This window comes from Nelumbo nucifera, chromosome 7 (assembly GCF_055504915.1).
Source record: "Nelumbo nucifera cultivar China Antique chromosome 7, China Antique-T2T, whole genome shotgun sequence".
In the NCBI taxonomy this organism is placed as follows: Eukaryota; Viridiplantae; Streptophyta; class Magnoliopsida; order Proteales; family Nelumbonaceae; genus Nelumbo; species Nelumbo nucifera.
In genome coordinates, this window is record NC_142655.1 from 21,156,599 (window position 1) to 21,174,847 (window position 18,249).

General features: G+C 37.9%; 1 protein-coding gene across 6 annotated transcripts in view; it reads left to right on the plus strand.

Moving 5' to 3' along the window:
- The window catches only part of LOC104593606 (ARM repeat superfamily protein), a 108,423-nt gene that overhangs the window by 5,311 nt on the left and 84,863 nt on the right, over positions 1 to 18,249 (plus strand). For all 6 annotated transcript variants that reach the window (XM_010253540.3, XM_010253542.3, XM_088891240.1 and 3 more), the window contains exon 4: positions 17,170 to 17,235. In XM_010253540.3, coding sequence (XP_010251842.1) covers positions 17,170 to 17,235 — 66 coding nt within the window. The remainder of the gene's footprint in view (positions 1 to 17,169; positions 17,236 to 18,249) is intronic.

The window sequence follows — 18,249 nt, forward strand, 5'->3', positions numbered from 1 at the left end:
TCAAAGTAAGGGGCACATAGAAGTTGAGTATATAACCCAAAATGCAAGAACATAAGAACAATAAAAAGCAAATGTGGAATATTAAAACAGAGATTTAATAGTCCAATATTCAACCAAGAACTAAGCTACTTTCAGTAAACTACAGATGGGTCCTAATGGAGTCAGCACCATTAAGTTCCTCTAGGAGTCAGCACTATTATAAGCTTGGACTCAGCACCAAACCACAAATTTTGCAGGAGCAATTCATATTCATTCATTCATTTATCATCTCGAAACAGTCTTTACACAGACACACACACACACACACGCATATATATATATATACTTGCTAACAAAGGAAAGAAATTGAAATATAAATAAATCTGAAATATTTTCTCAATCTCTATCAAATCTTTGACTGGCATGATATCAAGTCAAATCTTTGATTGAGAGAATCTCCATGGGTCCCACTTGAGCTGGGCAATAATGTTAGAAATGGACCTAGTGCAGGACTTATAAAAAAAGGGCCTTCTGCAGGGGCTCTCTTGCATGAGGGCTGCAAATATATGGGCTATGTGCCCATGGTCTTCTCTCATTCACCTAGCTTGGAGTAGATACCTCAAAACTAGTCTATTTCTTTCTATTCCACTCCTAGCCAGTTAATCTGCTATTTCATTATGTGATGTCTTTTCTTGCTACTAGAGCTTTTTCCTATCTAAGATGATAGGAAACCCTTGTATCAAGGAAAACCTAGGGGCTAACCCTGGAAATTTGCAGGCCAAGTTGGGCTTCTAGGACAGTCTAAAAATGATCACCCCCTAATTTCATCCCAGAAAAAGTATCAGACTGTTTGGTGTTTCACATTCTGGCTATAGAAATATTTCTTCCACTAATCTATTGCATTTGGTATTACATGGACTTGGATGTAGAAGCTACGCAAGGGAAGAAATGTTGGAAGAGGAAACAATGTTTCTTCATGTTCTTGAATCCTTTGCAATTTCGTCCTAATTGTGTGATTTAGGTTTTGGTAAATTTCAACTTCTCTGAAGTTATTTTCTAGTTTGATAGTGCCTTGGCAATAAAGTTAATCGTCTTAACGGGTCAAACTAAGAGTCCTATAAAAATTATTTTAGTAAATATCTTCTTAAAAGACAATTAAAATTATAAAATAATTTATTTTTGTATAAGGATTAAGAATTTAAGACCCTACCATGGACTTGTTTGGGCTTGCCTTCAAGGGGCTTGGTACAAAGGCAGCTCGTAAAATCAAGAATGCAAGATGTTTTACATCACATTAGCTATTTGAAGTAATGCAATTGAGGGAAAAAAAGAAATTGTGGGTTTTACATGCCTGAAAATGTTTTATATGTTTGATTTTATTTTTAAATTTTCATTTGAATACGCTTTACATGTTATGTTTATGTATTTTAATTTTAAATAATAGGTTTTTTAAAATATTTATTTTAAAATTTAAGTTTATATTTTTATTAATATTATGTTTAATATATATTTTTTAAAATTTGCATTTTTTTTGAATTTTTTGGCATTTTTTTTTTGTATTTTTGTGCCTTCATTCGAAAAGGCATGTGCCCCTTGCCTTGTGCCTTAGGCGCAAATTTCCCCTTGCACTTTTAAAACATTGGGTCTAAGGGTGTAAAACTTTATGTTACAACAAGGGGAAATGTTGGATACATCAATGGGAAGATAAAGGAACCTAAGAGTGAACTGCTGAACATGGTAGGTGGGACTAGGAGAATAGTATGGTGATGCCATTGGCTTCTCATAGCTATGGAACTTGAAGTGAAGAAAAATTTTATGTGGGTAGACATTGCTTGTGAGATATGGGAATAGGCAAAAACAACTTACTTTGAGCAAAGGCATTATGCCAAGATTTATCAGTTACAGGCTGAGTTCTCAACTTGTAACCAGGGAGATTGTAGTTTGTCAGCCTACTAATAGGCTTGGCACTGTAAAGATGGTATAATGGAGAGATTGAGCAAAACGTTGGGAAGAATAATGGCGTTAGAGATGAGACTGGTTCTAAGAGATAGAAATGGAAATCTTAGGGAATAAAGGACGGGGTGAAGCTAGAGTTAGAAATCTCAAAAAATGACTTAAGTCTGAGCAAAGGGAATGAAATCCAAAAATGATGGAATCAATGGAATGGCCTAGAAATGGGATAATGACCCTTTTCGCGTTATGAACCCTACTATTTATAGACAAAGAGAGGGCTCACTTTGTTCATGGGCAAGAATTCTAGAATATTCCCTAGGTGGTCAAGAGCTTTCTAAGGACCGAGAATTCCAGAATATTCTTTGGGTAGTTAAGGGCTTGAGTCCTTAGGCTTATTTGATGAGGACACGTGTTGAGCTGCGATGCAGGGAATATATTGTTCTGATTCCCATGCCTGCAATGTCCTACTATGTATTATCTTGGGGGAGACAGTATCTGTCGTACGATCAGATTTTTTGTTATTCTGTTCCCTAAACTGTAGTTTTACTTTATTTGCTTTGTCTTGTGTTTCACGATAGGCATTTGTAGGTTTAAGGTTTGAGTTTGTAGAAGATTCACAGCTGACCCCTGTAGGGGGAGTCCGTGGTTCTCTTTAGGTTAGTACTGCTAACTATGCGACCATGGGTCCTGTAGTATTGTTGCTGGTCCACGGTTATGTATTAGTATTATATAAGTCTATCCCTTTACACTACTTAGCCCTTACATTTGTGTGGAAAGAGCTAGATCATTACAAAGCTTTTGAATGGATACATGATGGTGATGCTAAGGCATTAAGATTCATGGCTGTCCCCTGTATGGGGAGTCTGTGGTTCTCTTTAGGGTAGTACTGCTAGCTATGCGACCACAGATCCTATAGTATTGTTGCTAGTCCACGGTGATGTATTAGTATTATATAAGTCTATCCCCTTACATTACTTAGCCCTTACATTTGTGTGGAAAGAGCTAGATCATTACCAAGCTATTGAATGGAAACATGATGGTGATGCTAAGGCATATAAGAAGTTGGTCTCTCAGCAATGGGTCTTTGCCTTCTTGTTGGGGCTAAACCCTGTGTACGAGTCCCTTAGAGTTCAGGTTTTGCGGAGTTGTGGCAGCCTTCATTCCAAGAGGTGTATGCCTGTTCGGGCCAGGGACAGTAGGCAGGGTGTTATGGTTACAGCTGAGGGGGAGCAGCAGATTGCTTTAGTTGCAAAAGTGGTAACAACGTGATGAAGAAAGGTGATAATAAGAAGTTTGACGATAGGGATAAGTTGTGGTATACGTATTATTGGTGTTCTAGGTATACACATGAAACTTGTTGGGACCTCATTGGGAAGCCGGAGTGGGCAACAAAGAACCGGGAACAGAATAATAGGCAAGGACAGAAGAAGGCTGCTTTAGTTGCAAAAGTGGTAACAACGTGATGAAGGTGATAATAAGAAGTTTGACGATAGGGATAAGTTGTGGTATACGTATTATTGGTGTTCTAGGTGTACACATGAAACTTGTTGGGACCTCATTGGGAAGCCGGAGTGGGCAACAAAGAACCGGGAACAGAATAATAGGCAAGGACAGAAGTTCACATGATTTGGAATCAAACCAAATTTGGATATGATTTAATACTGATGTTTTGGAAATTAATCTTAAAATTAAGGAAGTATGAGGGTTGTGGGGTTGACTTTTTAAGTAGCTATTTTTCTCACTTGTCACCCTGAGACAATTCTAGAGAACTAAGGTTTTGGACCGTGAGAGAGAAAAAATTGCACTTGTCTGTTGGCAGAAGATCATTATTAAACCTATATTCTCAAGTGGGAGTCTCTAATAAGTTAATGCATTAAAATCAACAATACTTTTCTAGGTGGCAGAACAACACTGATTAAATATAAAAACCTGCACTTGTTAATGTACTTATCTTTTTCCATTGAAAATTGTAAAAATGATTGGACTTTATTTGGGAGCTAGGAGAGTAATAAGATTTCTTCATCAATTGGGACATCATTTGCAAAAGGAGGATGTATGTATGCTTTGGAATAGGTATTTGAAAGATCAAATTGAAGTTTTATGTTATTCTATCATCAAGTGCAAGTTTGATCTTCAGTATAATTGTTAAGATGCTGGGTTGGTTTGAAATGGGAAATGTAATCCAGAGCGATCAGGGATTGGGGTTTGGAGCCATGTCATTGAGCTTTTCATGTCCTGATTTAGAAGGAAACTTATTGATGGTCAAGATGCTTGCCCTCTTTAAGGACTAAGGTTGGCTTTCTCCTCCATTTGTTACAACTTGAATGTGGAAGAGAAAGAGATTGCTAGATCGTGATATCTTGGTTCTCATCTACGGCTATTGGCATTTTGGTTCTTACATATTTGACTACAGAGCAAAGGCTTTTGGCGTCTAAGTTGAATTGCTTGTTCAATTGGATACATGGATCTGCAAATGACCTTGTGATTCTTTGTCAATTACTGGGGTTACAAAATCAGAGTTGGTTTGCAGGACTCTAGGCTGAGTTTTTTGATATTAAATAAAAAGAAATTTCATTAAAAATAAGAAGTAGAATGCTAACTAGGGCGATGAACTGGGACCCTAATTATATAAGCAGTACAACGGAATAAAATTAGGAAACCATATCATTTGGCCATTCAATAGTATCCAGAAATCTTTCATGAAAGTCAGATCTGTCCACTTCAGAAAATTCTGGTAAGACCAGCACCCACCCAATCCATAATCGTATTTCTAATGTGTGCACAAACTCTCTCAATGTCTCTTTTTGGTCCTCAAAAGTCTTCTATCCTTTTCCCACATATAGTCTAATATGTTGCCAATGGGATGCAGCTCCCAAACAATTTAGCCTTCTTACTTGCATGGACACTTGGTCACAGAGAAAATTTCATCTAGATTATGAGGATGAAAAACTTGTAGTTCAAATAAAGAAGAGGAAAAGAAGTGTGAATGCAATCATTAGAGTAAGCCAGATTTTGTCTTTTCTATTATACTAGTTCTCATATCCTTAACCATGGGAAAGAGTGGTTTCACTTTGTGCCTTGTGATTTTTCTGTTTTTTTTTAGTCAACAACTGTAACTTTCATTAATTAAAGATGAGATAAATAGAATACAAATACAGTTAGAGATAAAACTGCTTATATCAAAATCAAAAAAGCTTTTACAATTGAGCCCAAAACATTTGAATTCTCCCGACCCCTTGTTTTATCAAATAATCAGCCATGCTATTTAGCTGTCCTTTGGATCCATTTAATTCTCACATCCATATCCCTAGTTAGCCATTTATTCTTCTTTAATTCATTTTGGTACATCTATAAGCCATTTCCTTTGTTTTGTAGCCACTTGATGATCAGTTAAAAATCACCTTCTACAATCAGCTTGTGCATACTCAATTCCTTTGCTTTGACCAACCCTTCCATATCTGCCATTACTTCAGCCATCAAAGAATCCCCAATACCAATCGGAACCAAGAAGAGTGCCACCTAGATGTTTCCAAAATTGTTCATTTAGAGGGGATGAACACCCAGGTATGTTTCCAAAATTCTACTAGATTACCCAAGCAAACATAATGCCTGATAAAAGGAGGAAACTGAGGGAGGATCTCAGTGATAGCTTTCTAAGGAGATCTCCTTGGTGGCAGCTCTAACATCCCAACCATTGTCCAACTGGCCATGTATACTGAATACCACCTTATGCCACAGTTTAGCCTTTTCCAATGGCAGTTTCCACAGCCACTTCCCCAATAACACTGAATTCCACACCTCAATGTTTCCAACACCCAAGTCACCTTGTTATTTGTGCCCTACAAATTTCAAGTACTGTTACTAATGAACTAAACAAAAAAGATTCTGGATTTATTTGTTGGTGACTAGGTTTGTTTGTTTTTTTTTTTTTTTTTTTTTGATCGATAATGGCAAATTTTATTAAGATTATGAAACTTTAATTATAAGAGAGGGGGGAGGTAAACTTTCTTAACTCCCCCACCAGCACAAAACAAAGGATACAAATTTAGAAATGAGCCCAAAAAAAGGAACCCCTATTCACCTCTTGCTTGGCTAACCCATCAGCGAGTGAGTTAGCAGTTCTCTTTACCCAGCTGTAATTCACCTCAATGTCCCTAGTCAGCCACTTAAACCTTTTCCTTTCATTGCTGTAGTTCCATAATCCATATACCAGAGTTGTCTTCCTTTAGCCATCTCATCACCACGTCTAAGTCACCTTCAATAACCAATTTTCTTAGGTTCAACTCCCTTTCTCTTTGGGCACCTTCCAGAGCCACAAGGTTCTCAGCCGTAAGAGAGTCTCCTCCAATAGGGCCTGAGGACATGGCTATAATAAACCCTTCCTCATTCCTGAACACTCCCCCTATACCAGAGAGCCCTGGGTTCCTTAAGCTACTGCTATCAAAATTCAGCTTTATGAACCTAGAGGGGGGAGAGGTCCAAGAGGGATTTGAAACCTTATTAACTTGGGCAGAATTAGCTATCTCTAACCAATTTCTCAGTAAGTCATCCAAGGGGAAAACTGTGAATAGGTTCAGGGATTTCAGCCAATGAGCCACCCTTAAGTGTATCAACTCCATTACATTCTCAATGGATCTCTCCTTTTTTGAGAAAGTACATAAGTTTCTTTCTTCCCATATAGACCAATAGACTGCTGCCCCAATACATCTCCACATAATTTTCCCTCTTTTTAATGGCCAACTAAAGTAAGAAGGAGAGAAAAGGCTTTGGACATTCAAGGGGGAATGCACCTATGCAGTGAGAATACACATTCTGAAATAGTTCTAGCAAACATGCAAGAAATCAATAGGTGGTAACTAGTTTTCCCTTCAACTTTGTGGAGAATACACCTATGCGGGGATAGACAAGAATTGGGTCTCTTTCTTTGAAGTAGGTCACCTGTGTTAATTCTTTCCAGGAATGTCTTCTAACAAAAACTACCAACTTGAGGAGGAATGGGCTTGCTCCAAACCTCTTTAATAGGGAAAGATAGACCACTAGAGGCAAAAGGCTGAGATAAGGTTTCAAAGAAAGAGGCACAAGAAAAATTACCGGAGGAGGACGAGGTCCAAATTCTGATATCTTCCTTAGTGGAATCCAAGAAAACATTTTCAAGAATGGTTAACAAGTTCAATATTGATAAAAAAAATGGTTAACAAGTTCAAAGTACACTCGAGGTCTGTGTCCCTAACAACCCTTCTCAGGCCTAGGTTCCACCCAAACCCAGAAGTGGAGTCTGAAGGCACATGAAAAGAAGAGATGGGCTCATTCTTCAGATTAGACAGAGCATACAAGGAAGGAAACTGGTCCATTAAAGGGGAATCCCCGACCCAAGTTTGCTCCCAAAACTTTATAAGATTGCCATAATTCAAATCATACCTGATCAAAAGGGAGAAGATTGGAAGAAGATCATGGATGGCTTCCCAAGGAGAAGCACCTATAGTCCTTGCCAAAATTCCAGGATCCCAGCCATTGCCATCCAGCCCATGATTGCTAGCCACTATCTTTGTTTCTTGAAAGATTCCTGCTGCCATATGAAAATCAATTAATTTGTTTTGTCAGGTATGGCTGAGGGTAAGGAGTTGTACTCTTGATGATGAATTCTATAATCTCTTATATCCATTCTTGATAAAACCCAGTTTCTTATATTTTATCTCCTTCATTACATGTTTCTTAGGGCCCTTTGTCTCAGGAGTGCTTTGAGGGATCAGAAAAATGGCATCATCTCCTTTCTTGAACTATTAAAGGATATCTTCATTGGTCTTAGTGGTGCTAATAGTCAAATTTTCTACTGCTTTTAAGGGTCCTTTCTCTTGCTTTTCCTTTTTGAAAAGCCTATGTACTAACATTAACTGTGGGTTTTCTGGGTCAAATCTATTTGGTTGAGATTCACTTTTCTAAAGTTGGAGATTTTTTTTTTTTGTGTGATTGAGCATATGAAAATCAATGTAATGTATTTGTCCAAAAAAAAAAAAATCAATGTCTAATGTGAACCAATCAGTGCCTTCTCTTACAGTGACAACTACTACTTTTGATAAATAGAGAAATTTTATTGATAAGAGAAGCTGAAGAGACATATATGACAGGGGCAGCTAAAACACATGACTGTAACCCCCAAGAAAATTTTATTAAGGAAAGGTTATCACTCATCATACATCCAAAAAGGGTGATGAGAGTATACCTTAGCAGCAAGACAGAAACATTAATATGTGCAATTGAAAGATGACGTGTCATGAAGACCCTCCTGACAGCTCTAAAACAGACCGGGAATACAAATTCATGAAGGACCAAGGTACAGAATTGTATTTCCAATTTCTAAACTGCAGATATCTAGGACCAACATTGGGTGATGACCCTTTAAACTTTTGTGGGTTTTTTGCCTATCTTCGAATGTTCTTCTATTCTTTTCCTTCTAAGTTCTCCAACAAATTGCAAATTGAGTGCAGCTCCAAAAGATCTTTGCCTTCTTTCTCCCATGTAAAGAATGCCATAGTGAGAAAATCTCCCTAGGGATTAGGAAAAAAGTTATGGATCCTCACTCAATTGCTAAATTTCGAAAATGGAAGCCCATTAACATCCCTTAAAATTAAAACTCAAGAAACAACAATCCTTCCAATACACCAATCACCACCTCTATCTAATGTCATTCCTCTTGAAACTTGCTTGGCCTCTTTTTTTCCCAAATACATCAATAGTTGGCAAATGGGTCAAGGTTGCATCATTAGCTAGGGAGCTAAGAGTCATAGGGTGATAGAAAGGAGCTAGAGACAAGAGGTTTAGGTTGGACACTTGACCTTCTTGCCTTCTTGCCAAGTTTGGACATCTTTATTGGACCGCCAACGGACTAGAGCATCTCAAGTCAGGGCTTGGACCAGAGTAGCCTAGGTCAGGATTATTCTGGATGTATGTATATGGGACATGGGTATTCTTTGGAATCTTGTGGAATGTCCTAGAGTTGCCTAGAAGGTCTAAACATGCTTTAGAATATTCTAGTACTATGTAGAAGGGGATATTCCCTGAAGAGTGTAGAAGCTTGAAGAATCTAGAAGGTTTTCTAGTTTTTTCTTGATTTTTCCAAGTGTAGAATGTTCTAGAGTCTTCTTAGAGGGGGAATATATTGTATAGGAAGGGGTCCCTCATTTGTATTTTCTCCAAGTCCTGCAAGCATTCTTTGAGTTGTAAGCTTTCTTAGTTCCATACAATCTTTCCTCTTGCATTACTTTGCGTATTCTTATGCAGCCTAGCAAGAAGGATCTTGGGCATGAATTTGGCTGACTTGCTCGTAGGGGGAGTACCACATGACTTAACTAGAGGCAAAGTTCAAAGTTTTACACCTTGATACACCAAAGGGGGTGTATTGGTACTTCGCACCTAACTCATGTTTTTTTAGTTTTTTTCAAAAATTAGGCCAGGGGTAGGTCTTAGGCCTGCCCATTCCTTGAAATAGGTTAAAAGGACAAAAGGCCTATATTTTGAGTATTGATACCCCTGATACAATACAATATGCCTGATATGGGGCGTATTGTGTCAAAATTTTGAACCTTGGCTAGAGGGAGTGGTCGAGTTGTGACATAAGAGGCACTTCTATTTGGAAACAAGGATTGGATAACATCGCGATTGATGCTTTGGAAAGGCATGGGGTAAATGAAATCAATTGTTTAAGGGATTACTTCCCAAGGGAAACAATTGTAATGAAGCTTTGAAAACCCCATATTTTCTAATGCTGCTATTTCATTCATCATAATAAAAGATATTTTAAAATAAAACCTTTTTTTTTTATGGGGATTAGGAATTTAAGACCTTGATATGGACTTAATTGGGCTTGCCTGGAGGGGCTCGTTGAATTAGGAGTGCATAATGTTTAACATCACAACAACTATATGTTATGCTTGATTTTATTTCTAAATTTTCGTTTTAAATATGTTTTACATGTTATGTTTATGTATTATAATTTGCATGGTTTTCGAACTGTCGTTGACCCGGACGGTCGGACCGTTCGACTTGGGAATTGTCCACGCAACTAGTTCTGTTTTACCCCAAACCTGGTCTTTGGCCAAAATCCGTTGAAAAGTAAAAAATCCGTTGACCCGGGCGGTCGAACCGCCGACCCGTTGACCCATTCAGCGGTTTTGACAGTTTTTTTATTTTTATTTTTTTTTCATTTTGTTTGTCAGAATGGGCCATCCGTTCAAACCGAACAGTTGGACCGTTGACCCAAAAACCGGTGGCCAGAACGGGTCCGTTTTCGGGTCGTTTTTTAAAACCATGATTATTTGAGATAATAGTTTTTTTAAACATTTTTTTTAAAATTTAAGTTTATATTTTAATTAATATTGTATTTTTAATATTTTTCATTTTCTTGGCATTTTATTTTTTGTTTTTTTTTGAATTTTTAACAATTTTGTGCGTTTCTTCAAAAAGGCACATGTCTTGTCTTTCGCCTCATGCTTCACGTGCAAAATGGCCCTTGCACTTTGTGCCTTGTGCTTTTAAAACATTGGTTTAGTAGTAGGAATGGCTAGGAGTAGTTGAGCAATAGTCATCTTTGCCACCGGAGCAAAGTTTTCATCATAGTCTATCTTGTACTCCTGCTTATATTCTAGACTTCCTTTTGACTTCAATTTCATTGAATAAACCCATTGGCTACCAATGATAGATGCTCTAGGAGGAGCCTTGACAAGTTCCAAGTGTCATTTTCAAGAAGTGCCTGAAGTTTAGAGTCCGTGGCATCTTTTCAATGAGTGGCTTCAGCCTATTGGTGAGATTTAGGAATATCTATGGTGGATGGCACACCAGAAAAAGAACTATGGTCTAAAGGAAAAGCTTAGTGGTCAAAGAGGTTGAGAGATCCTAGAGGAACAACGTAATGTTTAATGTAGGAGTAGTAGATGAAATAGGTTTAGATGAAGGAACAAAAGAACTTATAAGGATGGATGAAGTAGGTGGACCAGTATCTGGTGATGAAGAAGGAAGAGGCATAGGTGCTGACATAGCTTGTTGCTTTCGGAAGAAATGGCTTCAAGAGTGATGTAGAGGCTTCTAAAGAATCTGTAGAGTCAAAGGTATGCAATAAAGAAATAGGAGTAGATAACTTAACAATATGTTCAAAGAAAGACGCATTTTTAAGAAAAAATAACATTTCAACAAAAGAAGAGAGGAAGAATAATATTGAGAGCCACTAGGGCAACTGTTGCTTTGGTGGTGTGGGAGGAAAGGAATAATGGAATTTTTGCTAGAAAGAGTAGAACTTTGGAGGAGGTAATTGGCATTATAAATGTGAGAGTTGCCTTGTGGATAAAAATATTAGAGAACTTTCAGCTTTTCTCAGTTGTTGACTTTCTAAGGGAATGAAAGAAACATCACAGTCATCTAGAGAAAAGGAAAAACTAAGAGTAGAGTGGAGGAATCCACCAGAGGTTAGCAAAGTAAAGCTGAACTTTGATGGCAGCTCTTTGGGCAACCCGGGATTGGCAGGAATAGGTGGAGCAATTGGGAACTTGGAGAGTAAGATTTTGGTTCTATATTCAGGGCCAATAACTACTGTCTTTACTGCAAGGACTCTGGTTGGCAAAGCAATTGAGTTTTCGACAAGTGGCAGTGGAAGGGGATTCAAAAGTAGTTATTTCTTGGGCAAAATGTAACAGCCATATTCCATGGACTCTATTTTCAGTGAAGTTAAAAGGATCTAAATGCTGATTTCAGGTGGATTGGGAATACAAATGGGTTAACGGATGCTTCATTCAAACATGGGGCTACAAGGCAACATCTTTACCAGGGCTCTTTGTAATATCGGTTATGTTTTTCTAGGGATGACACTTTGGTCATCAATTTGTACAAATCTCACATATGTTTACTTAATAAACTAATCATTATTGTTGATAAAAAAGAAAAATAACACTGCATGATATGTGAATGCAAGAGCTTTGGGATCATAGCAAAGAAAACCCTTGTGATCAGTACTATAACCCACAAAAGCACATAAAGCAACTTGAGCAGTTAACTTAATGTGTTCTTGGGGCGGAAGATGAAAAAAGCAAGCACAACATGATACCCAAAGCATGGAAAAGTCTGAAGGACAATTAAAAAGAGATTGGAAAGGAGAAGAGTTGTCTAGGACTGATGACGGAAGAAGATTTATAAGGTAACAACAGTGCTGTCTGCCTCCACCCAAAACAAGCAGGGTACATGGGAATGCTACAAGAGTTCTTATTACACTCAAGATGTGCTTTTTCTTTCTTTTTTCCACCCTATTCTGTTGTGGGTTACCAGGACATGGTTTGTGGGATTGGATGTCATGTTGTTTCGAGTAAATTTGAAAGTTCTCATCAAAATACTCCCCCCTGAATCCAAACGTAGAATGCATATGTTGGTTTTGTACTCAGTAGCAACTTAGGCTTGAAATAGTTTGAAGGTAGAGAACACTTCGGGTTTCTTGTGAAGAAAATAAATCCAAGTAAAGCGGGTGTAGTCATCAATAAAAGTCACAAAATACTTGTATCCTAACCTAGAGACAACTGGAGATGACCAAACATCACTATGTGTTAACTAAAATGGAATAGTTGTATGCTCATAATGAGAAGGAAAAGGTAAGACATGGCTTTTACACAAGCAACAAGTAATGCAAGCTTTGTTGATATCTTTAAAGGAAGCAACTAAAGTTGGTAAACTACCAAAAGAAAACAATTAATCAAGTTTCGTAAAAAAAGATATGACCAAGGCATCTATGCCAAATGTGCTAAGCATTATTACAATTAATAGTCTCAAAACAAGTAGTAAACAGTAAATAAGAAGTAGATGTGGGATGAGCCTTCTTCTTGAATTCTAGAGCAAAAATTCGATCCAATTAAGTCCCTTCCTCTTCACCTCCCTAATTTTCTAGTCCTTTATTAAGCAACCATAAGAATCAAACAAAGCAATATTACCATCTTCAACAAGTTGCCCAACAGAAATCAAATTGGTGGTAAGTTTAGGTAAAAACAAGGTCTTAGGTAGATTGATCAAAAGAGGTCCTTGTCATATGATTTGAGGCTCTTGAATCAATGATCCAAAGGTGATTTAATGAAGGACAAAAAGGAGGAGATTTACCAGACAGGTTGATAGCTGACAAAGCGGAAGAGATAGTGGATAGTCAAGGACAAAAGTTGTTGAATCTTTTGCTCTGACATAATACTGGAGGTATCATTCTTCAACACCGAGGAAGTAGTAGAAGATGAAGCATCCGAACCCTCTTTAGAAGTCTGATAAGCCTTACAGGAGCCCTTCTGATTGGACCCACCCCCCCATTGGGGGTCAAGTGGGTTACTCTGTAATAATATGTCCTTGTTGCTTGCAATAAGTGCAAGCGTTCTTTTTCTTGCAGTGTGAGATACATGCCCAAAATCTTTACATTCATAACACTGTACCTAAGAAAAATCTTTCTTCCCCTTGGGCTTTGTTGCAAGGAAAACAACACCTATATAAGGATTCCTCTTCCCATCAAGTGTAGTCTAAGTAATTAATCTAGTTTCTTCTCTTAAAAGTTCCCCAAGAATGTTGTCTAGGTAAGGAAGGGTCTTGTTATTGAGAATACTAGACCTAACAACTTGGTCTAAGATGCATTCGGGAATGTGCCTTCATAAACTTAACACAACAATCTTCCTTCTATCAAAATGTGCCTTCATAAACTTAACACAACAATCTGAAGGATCATCTCCCATGTGGACGAATTCATACTCAGTCTAGATGTTAATGAACCTTGCATAATACTCCTGAATTTTCCTTTCTCCTTGGTGATAAGAGAATATGTCAACTTCAATTTAGTATTGCCTAGAGAGGTTTGATTATTGATAAACCTCCTCAAGGTTCTGAACATCTCATAAGAAGTCTTGTACCCTTGCATAGGAATGACAATATCCACTTTTTTTTTTTTTTTGATAAGTTAATAGCAGTATCAACTTCAACTGGTCCAAGTATCCTTGAGGCAATGTTTGCATTGTCCAAAGTCCCTTTGCCTCAACATGGAATTGGAAGTGAAACATCCATGAAGCATAATTGGACCCATTAAACTTGATGAGAAGGACATCTACTCATTTTGAAGCCATTAATCAACAAAAATTAGGCACACAGTTGAAAAACAACAATGTAAAACTCCCAAGGAAAAGTAACAATCCCCTCAAAGAGTAGTAGCAGTTACCTCAAAAGAAGAGAGTAAAGTAAACAACTTTCAGATGACTCAAAAAATCCCTGCAAATGTTTCAGAGGCAGAGGTTTTCTCTCTCTGTGGTGTTCCATTGTACTTGTTTCCATAGTTAATGAAAATTTTCTGTTATTGATGGAAAAATGTTTCAGAGGTAGAAAAGATAGACCAATCCTAGTCCAACAAATAACCAGGACAACTAGAAACAATAGAGAATAAAGGAATACCAAAAAAATTCTCACTTGTCCAAAGAAGGAAACTGTAGCAATCAACCGATCCAAGAGCGATATCAAAACCCTTATCAAACTGATCCAATCCAAACCAGGCGAAAAGAGATCAAAAGCACTCCTTTGGGCGACACCAAATCCAAAGTTCCATGTAGATCCAATGCTTCTTGAAGGAGATCCAGAGGAAATACTGAAGTTGGTGGTGCAAAACTCCTGGAACAAGACTTGATATTGGCTGTTCAAAACAGGAAAAGTCCTAAATAAATAGTGTAGGATTGAAGGTCAAGAATCTTCCTCAAGTAGATTAGATCGTGACATGCTCTGATACCATGTCATAGTTAGATTGTGAGACTGAAGAAGAGGAAGATAAACAGTTGTTGGGTGTGTCTAAAGTGACAGTCGACACCTAGGAAAGAAGATTTATATTAAAATAATAAAAGGACCTTACTGTCCTCAAGATACAAATAATGTACAAAAGAATAAGAAACAATCTTATGCATAGAAAGGGCACAAACAGACAAAAATAACCCTTATCTCTCTTTGTCTCTACATACCCCATCTCCTCCTTTTGGAGCCAGCTAATAACCAACTTTGAATCCCCTTCAATTATCAGTTTATATAATTTCAATTCTTTGGATTTTTGAACTGCTTCCATAACAGCAAGGATTTCAGCTCTCAAAAAATCTCCAACACTTTAGAACTTGAGAATAAAGCCATTATTTTTCCCTCCTCATTCCCAAAGACTCCTATGCCTGAGGGGCCTAGATTACCTTCGCTACTATCATCAAGATTCAGCTTTGTAAATCCACCGCTTGGGGGAGAGCAAGATGGCTTTATAACAGGTTTTAGTGGAGCAGAATTAGCCACTAGCTTCCAGTTCCTCAACATTTCAGCAGCCAATACACCTTTAAATAATTTTAAAGTTTTCACCTAATGGACCACTCTAATAATAGTGATAGCTTTAATAATGGCTTCCTTGCTTCTCTCTTTTTCTGCAAATGTTCTCTGTTTCCTCTCCTCCCATATTGTCCAACAAACTGCAGTTCTCATACATATCCATAAAATTCTTCCCCTATTCTTTTGCCAACTAACAGAGGTAGGGCCAAACAATCTTTGTACATTTGGTGGGGGGGGGGGGAGGGGGTTCCACCTACACCTAAACAAGGATAGAAACCATTCCCAAATTGAAGATACAAAGGGATAGGAGATTAATAAGTGATAGGAAGACTCCCCTTCGGCTTACAAAGGATACACCAATGAGTAGATAAGCACCAATTAGGTCTTTTTTTTTGGAGTAGGTCACATGTGTTAATTCTATCCAGAAACACTTCCCAACAGAAACCTCCAATCCTAGGCAGAATTGGCATACCCAAAACCTCTTTTACTGGAAAAGGTTGGCCCATGCTATCACTTGGTCGAATTAGGGACAAAAAGAAAGAGGCACAGGTGAAGGTACTTGAAGGGGAGAGAGTCTAGATTCGAAGGTCACTTCGCGAAGGGTCCAAAAAGATCCCTTTGAGACCTTGGATAAAAAACAAAGCATTACCTAATTATTCATAGTCACCTAAGTCACGTAGACTTAGGGACAAAAAGAAAGAGGCACAGGTGAAGGTACCTGAAGGGGAGAGAGTCTAGATTCGATGGTCACTTCGTGAAGGGTCCAAAAAGATCCCTTTGAGACCTTGGATAAAAAACAAAGCATTACCTAATTATTCATAGTCACCTAAGTCACGTAGACCTCTTCTGAGCACCAAATCCCAATCAAACCCTGATGTAGAGTTGGATGGAATCATAAAGGAAGCAATGGGCTCACCCCTCTGATTATAGAATGCATAAATGTAAGAGAATTGCTCTTTAAGGGCTGACTTACCCGTGCAAACATGATCCCACAAGATTACCAGAGCACGGATTATACCTGAAATGTGGCAAGAATGAAGGAATGATAGCGTGGATAGATTTCCAAGGAGAGGATCTTGTAGCTCTAGCCAGCACTCCAGCATCTGAACAATCAACCGTAAGACCATGAATACTGATAATTACCTTTGCCCACAACTTGTCCCTATCAAGTGGCAAGTTCCAAAGCCATTTAGCAAGTAAAGCCACATTCTTTTCCTGAATATTCCCCAAACCTAACCCACCAAATTTCATACTTCTACTGATTACTTCCCAACTAACTCTATGGTTCTTTTTCTCCTCCCTTGGCTCTTGCAAGATTTCTCTCATTAGCTTTTCTAGCCTTTTGCTAACCCCCATGGAATCCTAAAGGCCAATAGACAATAAACCAGCAATTTGGCTATAGTGATTCCCCACCCCCCGAAGACAAATAACTTTTCTTCCAAGAAGCCAATGTCTTAGTGAACCTCTCAACTACTGGATTTCAAAAATTACTACCCCTTTAGTTCTATCCTATAGACTAGCCGTTTTATATATGCCATCTTTAAGTGACTGATTTATTACGGACATATTCTGCTATTATTTCAGCCCTTGAACCTTCATGAACTCCCTGTAGGACAGATTTTTGGAACTCTTAATTACAGACAACAATGGCACAATGTCCTTTCTACTCTGAAAACTAATTTCATTTAGTTCATTGGCGAAACCCTTAAATTTTCTTGTTTGATCCATTGTGGTCTGTTATACTTCTGTGACATAACTTTTTAAGCTCTCTGTTACAATTTTCTTTCTTATTGGTTTCTTCAGGTATTTTTGCGATTGTTTTATTCATTATAGTTATGGCGTTTTGTCAAGCAAGATTGCAAATGTAATCTTCTTACAATTTTGTTTTGCTTGGATCAGGCAACATCAGGTCACTATGCCATTGGCTTGAAGATACTGAACCAGCTTGTGTCTGAAATGAATCAGGTTAGTTTTGTCCTAGCCTGACCCCATTTTTACTGCATAACAAGGAAAGGATTATAAAATCTACTTAATCGTAAGTTATAAGCAGAACTGCCTTAACAATCATGGATTTTGAGAAGGTAACCTTGGTTTTTAATCACTTGATATTTAGCTGACATTGTGCTCAAATGCTTCCGATGCATTTGCTTCACCATGTATTGCAATGTTTGTGACAATAAGTATAAGGTTTCTATTGCAATGCTTAATTACATACCACTCATTTAGGAAAAAAAAAAGGTTTCTATTCTTTTTCATTGGTGCAAGATTTTGTTAATTATGAAAAAAAAGAATAAAAAATGGTATATATTGTAATGTGCCAGGAACTCCTTTGCTAGTCTATCTTAACCCCTTCCCTTTATACTATACACTTTTATGCCTCCCCTCCTTGATTTGTTAATACCCCAATACAGATGGTCCCAAATTGCAGCTTGTTTTGTCAGTCCAACATCGAATAAATTGGCTGATCTCAGAGTCAATTTGTACCTCATATATATCAAACTAGTTAGTTGCTTTATCTCTTTGATAGCATGTCTATACTTCCATGAAGCGGTTCCCCATCTTGTAAGCCATCTTACTGTCACCTTTGAGCTTCCCTCCACTTCCAGGATTTTGATGAGCAGCAACATAGCCATTTCCAAGGCCTTTCTAACAGCCAGAAATTCTGCATGAGTTGAATCCATAAAACTGATGGGACCTTAAAATAGATCAATCCCTTATCTTCTAGGTCACTCCTACGGTTCAAAACGGTCTTGGATTTCCTAAGCTGCATGCATCAAAGTTGAACTTGATGGACTTGGGGGAAGGAGGAACCAAGATGCTGCTATGAGGTTCCTTGTTGACGAGTTAGCCAATGCCTGCCAATTCCTAATGATATTATCATTGGAGGCGTCTTTTGACTATCAACAAGGTTTCTACCCAATATACCACCTCGGTTGATACATTTTCAATAATAGTCTCTCTATTCTTCATCTGCTCTTT